The sequence below is a fragment of the Paramisgurnus dabryanus genome, chromosome 9 (genome assembly GCF_030506205.2).
Source record: "Paramisgurnus dabryanus chromosome 9, PD_genome_1.1, whole genome shotgun sequence".
Classification (NCBI taxonomy): domain Eukaryota; kingdom Metazoa; phylum Chordata; class Actinopteri; order Cypriniformes; family Cobitidae; genus Paramisgurnus; species Paramisgurnus dabryanus.
In genome coordinates this window covers 22148313-22168729 of record NC_133345.1, presented here as the reverse complement: position 1 = coordinate 22168729, position 20417 = coordinate 22148313, and the positions used below count along the sequence as shown (strand labels likewise).

Sequence of the window (20417 nt, the reverse complement as noted above, 5' to 3'; positions counted from 1 at the left end):
AATGACAAAATACCCTGTCATCTGACATAGCAAGATAAAGTGTGAAATTTCTGCACCACTGGTGGCACCAAAGAGAAGTCCAAAATAATGCCTTAAATAATTCATAAAACCAGTCCCTATTACATAGAGTTGGTCTATATATCGGTGGTGAAGCCCAATATTGTTATTTCTAGCCTATTCAAATAGCACACAATTCTAGCCTACTTGTGTGCCGCACACAAATTACAGTTTTATTGGTACTGCTAGTGAGAAAAGAATGACAGAAAACAAACTTATTCAAAGCAGGATCAAATTAGGGATGTCACGGTACCAAAAATCTAGTAGTCTGTACCAATACCACAAACAGTACACGATACGCGGTACCTAAGTCGGCACCACAGAGTGTAAAAAAAAACTATTATACTTTAAAAAAAATTATTAAAACATTTCAACATCATAGAAATCTTTTAAGAGCTTCTGTTTAGGTTGTCTGTGTTCATTTTTTTTACTTTTCTCCTGACTCTCTTGTTAATATCACTCACATTGTTGCAAGATGATAATAGTTTTTAAAAACCCTTAACATTTCAATAATTATTTAATCCTGACATTAGGCTACATGTTGCTGACGGCTGGCTAAATGGCGATGCATGGTAGCCCATTTAAAGATAGTTTATAATGTTGCAAATGCAGCATCATTGATAAATAACTGACTTACACAAAACATTAACATCTAGCATAAAGTTAGCTGGTTACATGGCATTAATGCCAGCTGCCTCAAACAAACATAATACAATTCTTTGTTTGATAGCAACAAGCTACTTTAGAAGGGATTCCCGTGTGCTCTTACGAAGCATTCTTCCTGAGGAAGAATACTGAGGCAAGATCTTGTAATGGTACAGTAACAGTATCTCTTTTACTAATATCTCATGTCACCTTCGTTATCTTTACTATATATTATTAATTATTTATACTGATTAATTGTTTGGGTAGAAGACAAATACAGTGTGTGTATATTTTTGTGTGTAACGTATGAGTAGGGCAGCTGTCAGGCTCTTGTCAGGGAAGAAGTGGGTTACAGAAGCCTACATGACCCAGACATGCTAGTCACCCCCAGGGTCAGGGGCCAATCAGGCATGCCAAGCCCTCTCTATCCACATTCACTGAACCACTGAAGGGAAACGGGATTTGTAGAGAGGTTTTTTGCAAAGGGACAGTATTAAACAAACAATAGCAATTGGATGACTTCTAATCTCACTATAAATGAACCAAAGAAGAACTCTTTTCTGATTGTATTGTGCAGGATTCATCAATCTGCATCAATCCATAAATCAATCCATAAAACAAATAATCGTTTTTTTTTTTGTTAAGTGCATGTGCATCTCTCTCTCTGTGGCAACACAGGAGACTTCAGAAATAAAGTGCATTTGATATTATTGAACTTGGACCGCTGTTGAAAGTTCTTTAGGATGTAAGCACTCAATCAACGTGTTAAAAAAGCCACATTGCGTCTCTGAGCGATACGTGCCTTATCAAAGAAGCAGAGAGAAGCTGGACCGAAATTTTAATGGGGGCTTTGACAAGAAAGACGAGAAAAACTTGAAACAGTGAAAGTGTGAGGGATACAGACTTACCTGTGCAGTAATATTAAAAATTGAGGATGCAACACAGTGAGATGCAACGTGATGCATTAAGATATCAAACTAAAATAAACTGTTGACATAATAATCGTAATCTAATCTAATCGAGACCAGTAATTATTATAATCCCTAAAAACCAAGATGAGAAGGACATTTGTGGCCACAGATGAGAAGTGTCAATTACTATTTACTTTAATGTATGCAGCACTCACTTTCACAAAGATCAATTTACTAGTCAACATATTCCAATGCACTTCACCATGACTATAGACAAGCCCACATTTTAAGTGCCAATCAAGGCCAAGCACAGCCTTGTGTGTGTTTTTGTTAGTAACAGCCTCTGCTATTTGCTGGGATTTATTTTATTTGATAGAGAGCACACACCGTTTGATATTTGAGATTAAATAAAACAAGCAAAACATTGAGAGTTAAATAAAACTTACCACAGAGGAGTTCAGGAAATTTTGTTCGTCCCTGTAGACCACATGACGCGACAGTCAGCAATTGATCGTTTTAAATCCGCCTGCAAGACGAATGCTTTTGTTATGTTTAATTTAAAGTTATATTTACATTGTGTTGTACAAGTTATAAAATTATTGCAATACACACTACATTTATCACGAGAACATATTATTAACACAAGCCTTTTTGCTCGTTTTGCTATAATAATGTTTATATATGAAATACAGTATGTATATGTAATATACAAATTATACATTTTTGGACATGCACATTACTGTATCTGTTGATTTATGCGGAGTACTCATTTGGTTTGGTGCATTTGGAGACCAAATGGATTTTTGTTGTAAACCTTTAATAAAAGAAAATATTTTAGATTTAATTTGTAATATTTATAGATTCCATCCTCTCAGATCTTTTCAAAACCTTTAAATTTATTTTGCATATTTTTTCCAAAGAATTTCCGCACAAATAGCAAAAAAGTCTACATGTTCCTTCTGGTCCATATAGATAATATTCATGAAGACTTGGAAAACGTTGACACAAATGTTTTCGGTCTAAAATATAGCTGTTTTCAGTAAAAAGTTGTAATATATTTTTAGTTTAGGTCAAATGAACTCTAGTTAAGCTTACAAATTTATCATTGTGAGGTCACATGGCAACCCACGAATGAAACAAGAATTTTCCTGCTCTGTTCTGATCCATAACAGCTCAGTCCAAATGCCCTATAGCATTGAGAATAACTTTGTTAATTACTGTGCTTGATGTTCAATTAACTATGCAATGGTGATCCCTCCCTGAGCCAGTACTGATAACAACTCTCAGTCATTTGGAATTTATGGAAATTCATTAAAAATGCCGACACCTGAGCAGATTTCCAATGAACCCCAGGGGATAAACTCATTTCCTCTCCTGTTTTCCCAGTTTTTTTCTCCTCAAAGCCAGCAGTTACATTCTAATGCTTTCACACATGCTCATTTACACAAAGGTGTGTGCAGGTATACATGGAAATTTAACCAGCAAACAATAGATGTTGCTTTCATTTTCCTGCTACAAAAATATGTCACTCCCACAATATCAAAACAATCCCTCAGTGGTTTGCTGAAGACATTTTTTGACTGAATAAATTCAGACTTTATAGAAATTTCACTTATTATCCTCAAAAATGTTCCAAAATCGTTTGTGCAAAATTTTGATGGCCACATTCAATGAGGCAATTACAAGAATTTCTGTGTATTCTGTGTGCTGCTTATATGTTTCCATGGACACGGAGGACAGACAGTTAAAAAGCAATTATTGGCTAGGCAGAGAGAAATTCACCTCTTTGTCAGGATTTCATAACAGCTGCAATAACACTGGCCTCCACGCTAATGTGAAACTCCTGAATGAATCTGCCTCATATGAAGGCGAACGTATCCTCTCTACCTCTCCGAGGACAATATATGTTCTCAGGTGCCAAATCAGGCTGTATTATATTTAGATTTTTTTATTTTCCCTATTATTGTACTAAACTTGTAAAAATTGCAGGTATGGATTTTTTGTTTATCTTATCCTGACATTATTCAATTTTACAGTACGTCCAATTGCTCAGACAAGACAACAGCTTGAGGTATATCCTTACTGATCCCATCAAATCAAATGTGTATCCAAACTGAAATAATATGAGGACGTAATCCCTCCCTCGAGGAAACTAATTTCACCACCCACCCCTCCAAAATTTTCTGATTGTCTCTTTTTTGGGTAAGCTGAGGTTCTGACCACCAATAAAGCAGTCGACTGCGTTTGCACCATTCCCCTCCTCCAGTATTTTTTAAGACCCCACCTGAACGCCGTAAATCCTACCTGAGAGTGACAGTCACATTAAAATGCCATTAAAGTGTGAAATAGGAACAAGGCATGAAGGAAGGTTTAACCCCTGAGCCGCATCTGAGTTCTCTTGGCTTATACCGTTACGACTTCCTTCCTTTTCTACTTTTTACAGGTTGCCTTTGTTCTATTTGCACCGGGCCAAAGGAAACATGTGCACATTTGGGGCGGGTCGTGTGGGGGCCGATGAAAGACGGCAGGGTTGGGCGTGAGTGCATTAAACGGGCATGTCTACCTCTGTTCTGCCATCGCTCTATTTTCTATCTGTCTGTTAGCAACTTCACCTTTTGCTCCACGCATGCATGTCTATGCAACAGGGGGATGATACCGCACCTGAGGCTCACTGTATAAACAAACCGAATTCATACCTGCCAGCATCTACGAAAGAAACCAAACAAAGGCGCTGATTTTGGGGATTTTTTTCTAGTCACTACAACAATAATAGTTAAATGACCTGCGTTTAGCCTGCAGTGTCCTGCTACATTCATTCATATTTTGATTTGAATACGTTTCAGCACCAGTGACTGTTTTACTACAGGGTCTCAAGCTGCGCTCTTTCAAGAGGGAATGACACACTGATCTAAAGCGAGACCCTGGCTTGTGTCGAGTCAATAAGACCGAAGACATTAAAACTGATGAGTGTGTACTTACACAGGTTAGGGCTCACCGAGCACATGCTGCTTGAATGCACTAAATCAATCAATACAAGTGCACAAAAACAAACAAGCCTGAATCTCATCTTTACTGCTTACAACTCTTATGACTTTTACTCAACACAAAATTGCAAATGAGAACATGTACATTGTGTTTTTACACTTGCTAATAATAATATTTATTAATAATACTTGACCGAATGTTTCATCCATGAGTTTCGCTATAACACTTTTTTTTAAATCTCTATTTTTCTACTCAGCTGCCTGACATTTTAATGTGCTCCTAGCTCAGTGGTAGAGTATTGCTATAGCAGTGCAAAAGGTCATAGGTTTGAACCTTGTAAGGCACTGTAAATCACTTTAAATGAAAGTGTCTGCCAAATGCATATGATGAAATCATTCCACATTGTTAGATCAATGTTTATAGTGAATAAAACAAACTTTTTACAGACATCTTGTTTACTTCTGTAATATTATCTGGTTCCAGAAGAAAATCCAGTTGAAACCACTGTGCTAGGACACATAACTGTAATGTTATTTTAGCTTCACTTTTAACATTTTAATGTGGTCTGAGATTAAGATAAAAGCTTTCCTGATGCTTTCTCACATTAAAGTGGAGTGAAAGCGGCTATCAAACCATTTAAATACCCCTTTCCCACTTCAACCACCCAACTGCGAAGTTACAGTACAGTCTGGTCATGCGTGTGTGTCTATAGGGGGACATAAGAATTCTTTCCTAATTAATTCCTCTGCCCTACGTAACCCTCACACTATTCGTAATCCAGAAGGGAACATCTTTATTGATCTTGGGAATGCTTGAGTAAACTCCCAATGCTTATCTCAGCATAAAAAGCATCTCTTGTGACGAGCCCCAAATTAATTAGATGACAATCACTGTTAACAATGCACTGCCGACATCACAAAATTTGCACTGGCGCTGGCAGTGATAAATTTCAGCTGCTCGGACAGGGACAATTCACAGCCTTGAATTAACTCTTTCTATATGAGCAGAAATTTCAAAGCAGCTCTGCAGATATATTGTTAAGTGTAAGTGAGATACACAATCATGTGCATACAGAATCTGTCAAACCATTGCTTGAGCTGCTATTAAAGTTTGCTCAGCTGTAGATGGTGGGGTAAAGCCTGGTTATATTATTATTATAGCAAGCTGAAAATATTGATTTTGTGAACAATGATATTTGTCTGCTACAGTATATCATAAAACAAGGGACAGTTTATTGTAATTCTCAGCCATTCACTAATACTTCCACAAGAGGGCAGTGGACATGACTTTCTACAATATGTACATGATTTCTAAAAAAAACAATATATACAAAAAAATACGCTTGTGCCTGTTTATAAAAGATTACTACAAAATGTAACTAAATATGAAAAAAACACAAAATACTTTACGTGTAAACATTAATTTTTCACTTATATTTAGATATGCAGCTGTGCAGCTGCACTACTTCTTGAACTTCAGCCAGCTCCTTGTTTCCTGTCTTCCATTTTTGGACAAACTGATTAATCCAGGTGTGTATGATTATTGTTGTTGTGACTACTGAGGTCAGGCACACCTGGATTAATCAGTTTGTTTGTGACTACTGAGGTCAGGCACACCTGGATTAATCAGTTTGTCCAATAATGGCAGACAGGAAACAAGGAGCTGGCTGAAGTTCAGGAAGTAGTGCAGCCGGGCATAAAGCCTATTGCTTGTAAAAACACTGTACGGCTGTTATTGTCCTGTCTTTTAACTATTTTAATTTTTTATTTCTACTCTATTTGAATAACAAAACAATGATCCGCTTACAAAGTTGTGTAGAATCAAAGCTTTCTGTTTGGGAATTACTTTTGTGACAAATAATGAAGTTTTAAATATTTAAATTTGTCATTTTATTATTGTTGAACCCCTTTAACCTAGACATAGAAGAAAAAGCTCAGAATTAGCTCCATTAAAGGCATGCTTAGTAAATATAATACATAATAATATCAATTGTTGACATGACATAACATAAAGAGATGATGTGCCAGACAGAGATTACTTTGTCTGTCATAAACATCTCCTAACACTTACTATTTATAAACTAAAGGCGAATGTGGACACGCATAAGAGACATTTTGGCAAAACCTTTCCCTTATAAGTGTCACAAGTGAGTCATATATTCTGACCACACATTACAAATTTTCAGTCTCCAACGGCTTAACACGCCATCTTTTCAAAAACAACACAAAAAAATTGTCGAGCCACGGTACAGTATTTTTTTGGAAGGGGAGCATAGGTGAAGGCCAGGGGCTAATGGCAATGAGGGATTTGTCAGTCATCCTAACATTTAATAATCCCTGGCTCTCCATTTTCTGCTGTTTGTTTATATTAACCTCTGGCTGAACCCACTTTAGAGGCAGCCTCTGTGCCAGAAAGTTCACTGAACATTCAGCATGGAAGCGGAGAACATGTCATCTCGAATCTATTAGCCCACAGGGGAGACTGCAGCAGTCCACACACCACACACGAACAACTTACACACACTCAAGGTAAGTTGCAAACACTCACATTTTCTGTACTGATGGCGCCTGTAACAGAGATTATTGCATGCAACGACCTGATTCTGACCTCGCTGTTTTGCTCTTGCCGAATAATCCTATCTCACTGTTACTGCCTTCTGCCACATTCAGCACAGTTTTCTGTGGCACCTACCTGTACGAGTTTAAAGGATTACTCAATTTTCTTAAAAAAAATCCAGATATTTTATAGATTCAGAGAATATTTTTTTTTTTTAAGAAAAACATTTCAGAATTTTCTCAAATTAATAGACTTTATTATACCCAAACAGTTTACAGTTTAAATGCAGTGTAAAATTTCAACGCAACTTCAAAGGGCTCTAAACAATCCCAACCGAGGCATACGGGTCTTATGTAGCAAAACGATTGTAATTTTTGTCAAGAAATAAATGTGATGCTCCAGCACGACCTTACGTATTGCGTCATTACGTCAAACGGTCACACATGATCTATATAAAACTACCGCCCCAGTGTTTACAAGCATGGAGAAAGAGGACCGTTCCGACGTTGTTGTATGTGAAATAGAGGTGCACCGATATATAGCCCGATAATGCTTGCTATGCTTCTCAATGAATTACGTTAAAAAGCAGCTACATCCAAAACACAGAGGGCGCTCTAGGGCAGAAACTCAATATGTGCTGTAGACGAAAAACCATTACACACGCACATATGACACGCAGCTCCAGGAAATGGCTTAAGAATATATTTATATTGCTGTTCTTCAAACCTTTTCAGGTATTTTAATGATAATAAAGAATATGTATAATGATTATGTTTGACGAGTGTTACTTTTTCAAATGCATGTTATAAACAACTCAAATTAACAGTGATTTCAGATCGTTAAGGACTTAGGGTTTGTGTACACCAAAACTTTTACGCCCGTGGCCGGCGCATGTTTTCAATTGTTTCCAATGGAAGCTCTGCGTTTTTCAAATAAGCCAGCAGCTAGCGGTTTTCTTCCACGCTGCAAACCGGCACCCAGCAGTTATTCCGCGCTCAACACTGAGCACCGAGAGTTGAAAAATGTTCAACTTTGGATGAAAAGCTCCGCTCGTTAATGTCAGTCCTCACGCGGCCGTCCAATCACAGTGGAGGTGGGGCGGGACAAGTATCACAGCAACCAACCGCTCACAGCTGACGTATCAGAGCTACCAAAGCACTTAGCTGAAGAAAGCTGGCACTCAGCTGAAAAACAGCTGGCATTCGGCGTTGTCCAGGCGTTTTCAGCCGCGTTTAAATATTTTGGTGTGTCCAGCCCCTTACTGATCAAAAAATATGAAATTGAAGTAGCATGTGAATAATATCGGCTGTGCTAATCAGTAGGGGTGGGAATCGCTTGGACCCTCATGAATCGATTCAGAATCGATTCTTAGGATCCCGATTCGATTCAGAATCGATTCTTGACGTACTAATTTGCATATCTGTGACGTCATTACGTCGCATTTGCTTTCAAAGCAAGGTTAATGTTTGCGCTTTTGCTAGTCTCTGAACTGTCATATACTGTACTTTAATGCAACTAGGGATAAATAATGTCATTCTTATATACATACATGTGTTGTTTCTGTTGTAAGACATTAAAACCAGTAAAAATATTAATTTAACGTGACATATTAATTCTATATGTTAACCGGCATTAACTTCCACGAACGTTAAGCGTCTAATCATCATCATTATACACAGTGATTGGCAGTATTTCTGTATTTATATAATGCAGCGCACCCAGCGACTGAATAACAAACTATGTGCATATTTTTACAGAAGTATATTCATGTTATATCAAAACAGTCTGCGGATGGTTTAGGGCAGGGTTGTACAATACGTCGATCGCAAAGGCAATGCCGGTAGATCGCACAACTGCTGCTCTACGCGCAAAATTGTCATTATGGTCTTTTGGAGTAATTGTGAAACATGCAGGTCTTTTTGAGTTGCTGCGCCTTTCTTCTCAAATGTGTTTTGCCATGCCACTGCAGCTCAGTCGTCTTTAACTTCCAAAATTCACATGGATGCGCATTCTTGCCTCACGCAGTTCCTAATTCACACGCACGGTGTGTGTGAGCGAGCAAACGAGAGGGAGAGAGAGGCAGCGTAGCGCTGATTTGTATGCTTCTAATACTGTTAGTTTCACTAAACCGCCTCTCCGCTATTTTAAGGAGTACTCGACATGTACTCAAGGATTTTTTTTAAAACTCCTCAAAAAGAATAGAGTAATGGTGACAGCCCTAAATTCAATGTAGAGATATATGCAGTATAGTCCTACAAGCATTTAAAGTGTTCTTTCTCTTCTGCTCTTGTAAGCTCGGCTATGCGCTCTTGCAGGGCGCGCTCTCTTAAGTTGTCCGTGTGCATCACCGCTCCCCCAGTTGAGTTCCGCCTTTTGGTTCTGATAACGTGACGTTATTTTGTAAACTAACATTTAAGAATCGATTCTTGACATTTGTGAATCGATTCAGAATCGGCCCACGTCCGAATTGCGATTCATCTAAGAATCGATTTTTTTGCCCACCCCTACTAATCAGAGTACTTTTTCGGCCACGTATTATTAGTGCATATCGGCATTTATCAGTGCACCCTAATAAGAAATGAAATTAATTAAATGTCTTCGTGTCAGTTTATTGTTGAAAATTGTCCGCAAATGTGCTTTTCACATATGTTATGCGTGACTTATCGACGTGCTTACACAATTGACCTTTCGCCGGCCCCTCCCCCAAAACGGCCATTGTCCAATCACACATCACAGCAACCGTTACTATGCGAGCACGTCCGACAAACATTCACGCCCGCAGCGCTTGTGAGCGGTGCATACAATGGATAAAACAGTATGGACTGCCCCATACAATGGATAAAACAGTGTGGACTGCCCCATCCAGTTAAATGTGTCGAACATTTACGAAGCATAAATACGTCTGCACAAAGGTAAGGCTTACAGCTAACTAGTTACAGTGTGGTCTAAATCTACTAACTAGAAGCAAGAACACAAATTGGACCAAAGTTATGATTACCATCAATATAATTGCCAGAATGTTCACCTACTCCCTAAGATAATTTAATGAGTTATTTTCCCAACATTAGTTAACATGTTAGCTAACGCTAGCTACATTAGCTGCTGTTGTGTTAGGACTTTCAGCTCCCAAACTTTATTTTTCGTCAGTTTATGACAAAGTCGAACATAGCGCCCTAACAATCAACTTTAAATAATTTGTTTTTATCTTTCATGTAGCATTTTTGGAACGGAAAACCTACCCCTTATTTTACCCCTTACAAACCCCTAAATGTTGTGCAAATTTATTATATTATACATTTTATTTATTATATTATCGGTCCTGCAACTTTTAAGCCAAAGCAGTTTCCTATTTGTGAATTCTGGTTATCACCAAAGGAAATAAAACATTATGATTCTCAAAACGGCTATCCTCTAAACAACAGAAATGTTAGTAAGCTTTGAATGGCTTTGAAACACATGTAGGTTTAGCTAGCTAACATACCCTTGTATTTGCAATAGACATTAATAGACCGTACCATATGAAAGAGAACTTACCCGGCAGTGCAAGAGCATGACTGGTCCACAAGGCTGTGCTTGTTGCATTTGAGTTACCGGTCATGTGGTTTCTAATTTTTTGCTTGAGACCGGTAAGCATTAGCCTCGATAGTAGCCTTGTCTCCTTCATTGCGTATTTTTATATTTTGAATATATCCCTCCACTGCACACTGTAACCCCTTTTGCCTCGATGTGGAGGAAATCGCGGAGGTATTGCTCCAAAAAAGGTCACTGACACGCACGGGTATATCGCCAGTGTTTCCCATAGATCTGAAATTTACTTGTGGTGGTAGCTGGTGAAAAGGGCAATCATTATCAACCGACAAAAAATGGTATACTCTACATGTGACAAAGAACTAATAATGTGTGACACAACACAATACTTTGATTTATTAAACATTAATATTAATTTCACATTATAGTTCATTAATCTAACCACCACCCCAAACTTTCTTTGCCATAAACAAAGCTGACACTGTTTGTCAAAGCACCACGAAAACACTTGATGTTTTTGCACTGATATATGAAGTAATTTGATGACCCCTTTTATCAAACTCAATATATACTATGTATATAGCCTATTAATTGACAGTGCAGGTCTATAGATTATAAATGTGACTGATGTTATAATGGTAATAATTTCTAGATAGGCACTTTTACTGCTTCTGCTTTCTATTTCTCTTTTGCCGATTAAAAAAAGCTTAATCCACTAATTATTTCAGATTTAAAAGTCTACTTGCTGTCCCGATGACAGACTTTACATTACAGCTTTGCGTTTTTTATATCCTGAGTCAGCAGCTTTGCTCGTTCAGTATAAGCACTGCTTTTTGCTACAATCTTTGTGCAAACTGTTTAGATTTTAGTAAAGATATGGTCTATTAATAATAAGATTATAAAAAAATGGGATAAAGAAAATGAGGCGGCGCGTGGTCAGAAACAGCACTCGAGCTTTAGCGCGGTAGCGCTCGCGGCCGTTCTCTGATGGACTCGGGTTTTACACACAATATTAATCAGACTTGGGACCCGAAGTAACGAACTAGGACCGACCCGGACCCGACTCGGACCCGACTGACCATTTAAAATATAAACCTGGAACCGTACGGGTCTCGCGTCCTCAGTGAAAAAAGACCTCTAATGGTAAAACTCTGCTCAAGTTCAGAAACATGAAAGGATACTATGTGACACTGAGGTTGCTTTGCGTCGCACCCAAATTCATTGAGAAACAGAGAGCACGTGAACGGACACTCAACGGGAGAGACACAACGTGCTTGCACGCAAAATGAAGCCAACTTGGATGCTATAAGCATATGCGACCATTTTGATCGCAGTGTAGTTCCCTGGCTGCTCCGTATGTGCTGCAGTTGATCCAGTTTGCCGCGCTGGATGATTAGTTTATGACGCGTACATCATCTTCACGGTCACCCGACCCCACCTCTCTCTTTCTCTTTCTCTCTCTCTCTCTCAACAAAACACGGGTCATCCAGTCGAGTTCAGAAAATACGGAAATTCGTAAAGTGATTTTTTTTTCCTGGGCGGGTCGCAATTTACCTGGGTGCAGCGCCCAAGTAGAGCCTATGTATGGGAAACACTGATCGCTTTCCGTCATGGCAATCTGTCGCGCTGGTCATTTGTTTGTCGGAAGTAGCAACAGTAACTAAGGGGGGCGGGGCTCGGCGAAAGGCTAATTGCGCGAGGTCGCACTGGCATGACACACGGCAGGTGCAAGGTGAGAAGTTGTGGTTTTAAAGTGCATTTCTTCTTGCCAAAAAATGACAATCGTTTTGCTAGATAAGACCCTTATGCCTCGTTTGGGATCATTTAGAGGCTTTTGAAGCTGCGATGAAACTGCAATTTTAAACTAAATTTAAACTGAAACTGTTGGGGTCCAAGAAGTCTATTAAATTGAGAAAATACCTGGAATGTTTTTCCTCGAAAAATGTAATACCTTCTCGTCTGAACAAAGACATCAACATTTTAGATGACATGTGGGTGAGTAAATTATCAGGATTTTCTTTTTTTTTAAGAAAGTGGCGTAATCCTTTAACACTCATTTCTGTTTTTCCAATGTTGTTGTCACTGATATGATCTTAAATACTAAAGATAGTAGCAGAGATGGGGTTTTGATTTACATTTAGAAACATAATGTAAATAAAGTTATCCTGCCCGTGAAAACCAGCCTAAACTTATATTTAAGATAACAATAGCATTTAAGTATGATTTTACTCTTTATTGTCAACATGATGACACAATGATTTTCTTTGACATGACTTACTAAGTCAATATTAAAGATATCTGTAGATATAACAGTTTTAGAGTGCATACGACCAAATTTATACTGATGCAGCTTAAATAATGTTGTGTACTGTAGTACCATTGGGTGGTGACAAAGAGAAGACGGTTATAAAAACAGAAATTAACATCTTTTATCAAAATATCAACTGGATGGAATCCGTATGAGTGGCCTTTACATAAACAATACATTTGTACATACAAGTTATTTTACATTTTTACCTCCATCTCTATTGATAAGTATTTTTATACAAACCATTAATTCAGCTGTTGACTTGTAACATAGTAACTTATGGCTTTATGTTGACTTTGCTCGCGTTTGAATGTATGTACATTGTACACTGACAAATATTTTCCTTGTGTGTATTTTTAGGTAGGAAGTTTTGATTTGTGATTAAACTAGTTCAAAAGGTGATGAACATCAGTTAAAACAGTCTTTAGCATTGTTGTGTAAGTGAAAATACAAAAATTGCAACGAAATTAAAACTATAGAAATATGATTAAAAGGATTACTAACCTTCCATCGGTTCATAATCTTAAAAGAACTATAACAGCTTTTCACTTTCCTATAGAAATACGACGATGTTTTATGGCGGTTGGCAAGGTTGCAGAAATTAACCGAGCTGACTGACTTGCTGCAGAGCGCGCGAACATGATGGCACGTGGCGCAGGTCCTTGTACCTTTTGATAGATCGATGCCTGAAAAAAATACTTTGTTTGACTTACATCTTGTTCATTGTCCTTTCCAATAAAACAGAGGAATCAAATTCGGAAGAGAAGTCACGGTGCCATGACGACGTTTCAGTGTGACGTTGATGAATAGTTGAGTTGCGAGTCACTCAACCGGATCATTCAGTCCGATTTGAGAACTTGTTTGTTGCAAATCTAAGCATCACCAGTTGAAGGATCATATTTTTACGTGTTTAATGATTGAGTGACGTGTGAATCAGTCAAACGAACTGTTAAAACTGGTTCACTAAAAAAAAAAAAAAAAAAAAAAAAAAAAAACTGGTTCACTAGGATTTGAGCTGATTCAGCAGAACCAATTCACCGACAAGAACCAGTTAAAAAGAATCGTTCACGAATCGGATGTAAACAGCGCGTGCCAGGCGACGCATTGAGGTTTGCTATTTCATTGATACAATTGCGTCTGGGATTTTTTAGTAAAAAAAAAAAAAAAAACTACTGTATGTTGATATGTAAAGTTGCGCTGTTGCGATTTAATTTTAGATTAGCTGGTAACAGCAGTTTCAACATCAGAGTTACAAGCAATACAGGCCATTATAACGATTATACACCATTATTAATACAATGCGCTTTAATTCAACTTTGAAACAAAGATGGAAAAAATATTGAAAACATTGGCTGTGGTTTTTAACATCGAGCAAAAGATTTGTTACTCTTCTGGTGATGTTGTGGTGGCTGCCTGGACATGTTTTAATTCAGCTATCAGCATCCACCAAGGTTGAAGCCATTGAAGTTTTAGTCGAGGGATGTGCTCAGGTGTGTTGGCCTGATAAAATGTCCCAATGTTCACAACAGAGAAATCTTCTCTCCTTATCCAAGACACTTGCAGCAGCTACAGGTAGGCCAGGCCCAGTGCATCAAGATTACACTGAACATCTTTTTCTTAAAGTCACAGTTCATGAATATCTTTGATGATTTAAGTGTGGTGGTGTTTTGCTTTTTAAACTAATAATGTGATGTATATTTGATGTAATTATCTGATTAGTACCCAAGACCTCTTCCTTGATTGTGGCACCCTTGAGTTCCCTTTTAAACTGGAGTTACCACAGTGTTTGTTTTCTGTATTTTTGATATCAAGGACTTGAGACATATTATCATGGATTTATTGTCACGGTAAATTGTTTCAGATTATTTAATGTATGTGCAGTACAGAATATACAACAGTAAAATTGTATTTATATTGTGTGATCTTAGTTAACCAAAAAATCTAAGTTCTGTCATTGATTTAAACTCAGTAACCAGGTCAGTTTCACTAGTTCACCTGTGCATTCAATCTATTGAATGATAGTAAAATGAACTTTGGCTTGCTGTCCTCAGAGGGAGCTCGAACCCGAGACTCGGCTCGAGCCCCAAGTTCAGAACCCCCCCATTGTAACACTGAGCAGATAGAGAAAAGGGCAAGATAAAGGAGGAGAATTGGGGAGGAGGAGGGATGCCGGATGAATCGTCAATGTGAGGCGTGGAGATTAACTCGCTTAAATAGGCTCTCGAGAAGATTGACAGGACTGAATGTTTTAGGCTCCTCCCGAACCTACGTTTAGAACTTCATTTATTTTATTAAAGGGGACATATCATGAAAATCTTCCATGTTTAAGTGCTGAAATTGGGTCCCCAGTGCTTCTATCAACCTAGAAAATGTGTAAACTGGGTCACTGAAACTTGGCTCCCCATGTGATGTCAGAACCGCATAATACTGCCTCTTAAGCTGCACTATCCAACCACAGCATTACCATTTAGTGCAGAGATCATTTGCATTTAAAAGGACACACCCAAAATGGCACATTTTTGCTCACATCTACAAAGTGGCAATTTTAATATGCTATAATAAATTATCAATATATTTTGAGCTAAAACTTCACATACGTACTCTGGGGACAACAAAGCTTTATTTGACATCTTAAAAAAGTCTTGTGAGCAAGTGAGTCCCGGGCCCATATGCAAAAAAAATTACGGGCCCCCTTAAGCCAATGCCCCCCCCCCCCCAACCTTGCCCGTTGGCACTGTTGACTGTGGCGCGCAGGTCTGTTAACAACATATACTTTTAATAAGGTAGTCAAATATTTTTACTTTACTTTTTTACTTTAAAGGGTAGATTTAAATAAAGAAAAACAAAATGTTTTGGGTAGTTGTTGACTCACTTCTCCGTCTTCTCTTTTCTTTTTGAGGCCCCACTTTTATGTTTATATTTGTCCATCCTTAATTTTTATGTAGATAGCCGCTATAGTAACCTCTCACACTAGGGATGTTCATATCAGTTAATTTTCCCGACTAAAAACCGCAGCTTATGAACCGAACATTAACCGTTAACTTATAAGATTTTAATATTAAGTTGTCATAGAGAATACAGTTGACGGTTGTCTGTGAACTAGTAAAAACAAAACATTTCATTTAAACGTGCAAACAGCAGCGACAGATCTACAACAGAACCAGGATTCATACATTATCAGATATTCACGCAACATTACCTTATCAAATGGCGCTTTTCCATTGCATAGTACCCCACGGTTTAGTTTAGTTTGGGTCGGGTCAGCTTACTTTTGGGAGCTTTTCCATTGGGTGCAGTACGTAGTACCCGATACTTTTTTTCGTACCACCTCGGTTGGGGTTCCAAGCAACCCGAGCTGAAACCAAACGTGACGCGAAAACACTGTAGATCACTGATTGGTCTGAGAGAAGCGTCACGTCATCGCTATAATGTAAATATTAGCTTTAGCTTCCTGCTAGCTTGCGCTGTCTCAAGCAAACATGTTGTTATCTGTGTTCTGCTATAAGTTTCCAAACACCCTTTTAGCGATGAAAAACATCCGCAGGTTGAGAATCCGGGACACCATAACAGTTTTTTCCAGACTTGCAGTTTGTGGCGGCACATTCGCGACGTGCACGTCCGCATTATATATGCTTAAATGCAACTTGAATGAGGCTCAGCGGAGCGCCGTCGACTGACGCCACGGGTCGGGTGTTTGAACAGAAACTGTCATGTGAGACAGAGGTAGTGATAAACGCGATGTGCAAACATCTATTTGTGGTGGCCAATTTTAATTTTGTGGCAGACTGAGAAATAAATGAATGTATGGGAATGTACAACAACGCTCTCACGTGTATGATGTCACAGCAGTAGGCAGCGTAAATATAACGACACGCCTATAATCCCTCCTACTCCGAAGTGATACTAAACTCGATGGAAAAGCTAACCACGCCAAAGTGAGGTGAGCTGACCCGACCCAAACTAAACTAAACCGTGGGGTACTATGCAATGGAAAAGCGCCAAAAGAGCATGCGATCATTCCAGAGGATTAATATCCAAAAAGGGCAGATTGTCTCTTTTTGATCTACCACAGTGGTCATTTCTAAAGCAGGACGCTTTTCAAAAAGTTTAGCTTTTGTGTCGTCTTTCTCCGTTTGTGCAAAAAGAGAGATGTTTATGGTCAGGAGCAGAGGCCATCAGCGAAGGTCTGTCTGGATGTGCGCGAGACGGATTGACCACGTCATCTTGCGCGGACACGCGTGCGTCTCCGTTCAGCTTCCAAACACGCATACAAATGATTTCTCATACAAATGATTACTTTATCAGACCGTCAGGGCAGCAATAATTTGTGTCATTTACAGGACATTCACAAATTAAAGATAGAAAAGTGGCGAAATGTCTGTCGGCTCATGAAGACACGCACTGTGCGTTAACAAATATTTTTTTCTTTTAACTGATAATGTTAATCGGTCAAACATTCTTACCTTCGGTTAACAGTTAAACGGTCAATGTGAACATCCCTATCTCACACTGTGTTTTCTTTTTTTTTGGCGCGGAGATGCATGATGTAAAAAAATGATGGCGTAATAGTCTAAGGCAGCCGCGGAGTCCAAAAAAATAATAAACGCAAACAAGAAAGGACAGAGAAATTTGACATTACGGTGAAATAAGAAATCACTACACATGATATGTATACAAAAATATATTTATTGCCGCCACAAATACAAATGTAAAAAATAAAATTTTTAAAGCTGGGGCGGGCCCAAGGCCGGGCCCCCTATTGGCCCAGGCCCATTTGCACGTGCATACCCTGCATGCCCAGACGCTACGCCACTGGAAATGTCCCCTCTAACTTTCGTTCGTAGCTATTTTGAGAACTACATTTAAACAATTCTTTTGATTCACAACCACTTTTTGTTCTTTGATGCTTTTGCATCATTCAATACCCATTTTTTGCCATTTTATAAAAGTGCCCATTTATTGTACATTCCCCAAAAGAAGTTACTAGTTCAATCAAAGTTTAAAATTCTCTTTTTGTTTTCTATTAAAAGATGATTATAAAAAATATATCTCTTCATCTGGGTTTGGAACATTAGGGGTGAATAAATCATGGCAGAATTTTCATTTTTGGTAATCTTTATCTATTAACTGCATTTTTACTTTTAAAATAAACTGCTGTCTCACTCGCTCCAATTCAAGCAGATGAACTCTACGTTATGTGTTAAAGTCCCTTAGTTTCCTCTTTCATTGGAAAACATGGCTGTGTTTATTACATGGTGCAGGCAGTTCTCAAGTTGCCCCTTCATAAGAATCGGTGTGTTTCCTGACGACTTTTTATCATCAGTCACACTGATGTCAATATTCCAGCACTAATAGTGAGTATGCCAAAACCATCTTCCTTTACATTTTGTCTGACTTCAGAATTCTGAAGTAAATTGTGCCACCATTTCACATAAATAATAGTTTTTGAACAAAATTATAAGCTTATGCAGACCTTCTAGGTAGTGCAAATTTTAAACATTTTATCTTTAAGTTAAAATGTAAATGTAAAAGTATCATGCAAGAAGCAGAAATGAAAAGCAGCTTATTTTTCACACAAGCACATGGTTGAAAAGATTTTCTCATAAGCTTTTCTCATAAGGAAGGAGACTTGAATCCAGGTGCTCCGTAAGTTTTTTAATGACTTTGGCTCAGAGGCTTGATTTGGACAGATGCACCCTTTAATGGAAGAGTCAGTGTCAATGAATTTAACAGCAGCTGAAATGATACAAAGGCTGCTTTTCCGGGGTACTTGAGAGATTGTGGTTCTGGTATAAAGTCTTCAGAAATTCCTTTGTTGTAATGCAATTTTTATTTATACTTTATTTTTAATAGGCACTGAGCTCAAATAGAGGTGCTTACTGCATATCAGGCCAGTATAGATAAGAACAAGTGGTGTTTTTGTGTATATATTTTGTACACTTACATTTACAGTATGCATTGGGCAGACACTTATATCCAAAGCGACATACAGTGCCTTACAAAGTATAAAAATGTTATCAGTAATTGTGTGTGCCTTGGATGAAAGGTTTTTATTGCCATTAGAAAACATCCTCCAGACTGCTGACCCAAAGTTACATTACAGTCTCCAGTGTCACAAACCTGTGAGAAGATGATTGGACGCTGGATATTTACTTCAGGTTCCATCTCTCTGACTGTCAGCATAGACCGCAAGGGTTATTGCAATGGTAAGGAAAAATTGGGATTTAATCTCATGAATTTTGTACAGTAGCTATCAGGCTGTCTCAGGGTGACGGTACGTTTTCTGAAACGCCACAACATTTTCACCAAACCTTGAATTGCGTATAGTGAACATTTTTTAATGTAATGTAATATTGACAAAATAAGAAAACAAGGTAATCATTTGCAAATACAGTTTGAATATTATTCATCATATAACAAAATTTGATTTCTTTCTTTCTCTTCATAAAGAGAATCAATCACAATTTTTGCTGAGATTAAGAACTGCTCCTCTCGTCTAGTTGTACCAAAAGCAGTGATGTATCAGATTCAGACCTATATGGCCAATGGTAAAAGTAAAATCTTCAAACACAAGGTTGCCAGCGCCAGAGGAAATATTGTCCCATCTCACTTCTCTGACAGGTGGAATGGAAATATGTTCACGATTCCTCCTGTTTGTCCCTCCATTCTGAATTCAGACATTCTGAAGGTGGAATATCTTCTTGCAATGAGTAGTAATTAATCTAGAAAGTCATGAAAAGATTTTCATGACTTTCTAGATTTTTACTGATAACAAGTCATGACGCTTTAAAAACATTTTCATTTTTTTAAGTTTGTCTATATAATACATACTGTATGCTAACCATTTTGATTTCTTGTTGTAGCTAACATAATGTTCTTCAGAAACTTTGAAGAAAGCTGTGCATAATAATACAGTATGTAACTTGAATGAATGAATGTTTCTCTTCTGTTGTTTCATTTCTTTAGGTTATAGTTCAGATACCTGGTACCGAAAATCTGAAAGTGAAGTTTCCAATAGTAATTGGTACCATTCCTTACAGAGGTCCTGCCAGTGGCTGATTTAGCATAAGTAGCCAATCCAGTGTGGATATGAGCTTCCTAACCCCTCCCCTCCTTGATGAAGGTATGGTAGCTAAACTATGGTGAATATGGTAACCAAAACATTTTGAGGTGTTTGACAATTGTGTACTCTTTGATTCAGTTGCAAATTTGTGCCTTTTGCATATTTAATTTACATTTCAATTTGTATTATGTAAATATTCTTTAAAGTGCTAGTAATCCGCAAACATTTCACATTAAAATAGAATTAATGTATATGAACATTAGTGTAAAACTCAACTGTAAATTATGATATTATCTTGCACAACACACATATGTGTAATATTGTCAGCAGTTTAATTTAAAGTCAACCAAAATTCCATTTACAA

The 20417-nt window shown here is 37.9% G+C and overlaps 1 protein-coding gene across 1 annotated transcript in view; it reads left to right on the top strand.

The window, feature by feature from the left end:
- Positions 1-20136, top strand: part of LOC135774009 (arrestin domain-containing protein 4-like) — a 47892-nt gene extending 27756 nt beyond the window's left edge. The window contains 4 exon segments of the mRNA XM_065283940.1: positions 18197-18344; positions 19094-19196; positions 19443-19703; positions 19964-20136. Of these exon segments, the coding sequence (XP_065140012.1) occupies positions 18197-18344; positions 19094-19196; positions 19443-19703; positions 19964-20136 (685 nt within the window).
- The last annotated feature ends 281 nt before the right edge of the window (positions 20137-20417 follow it).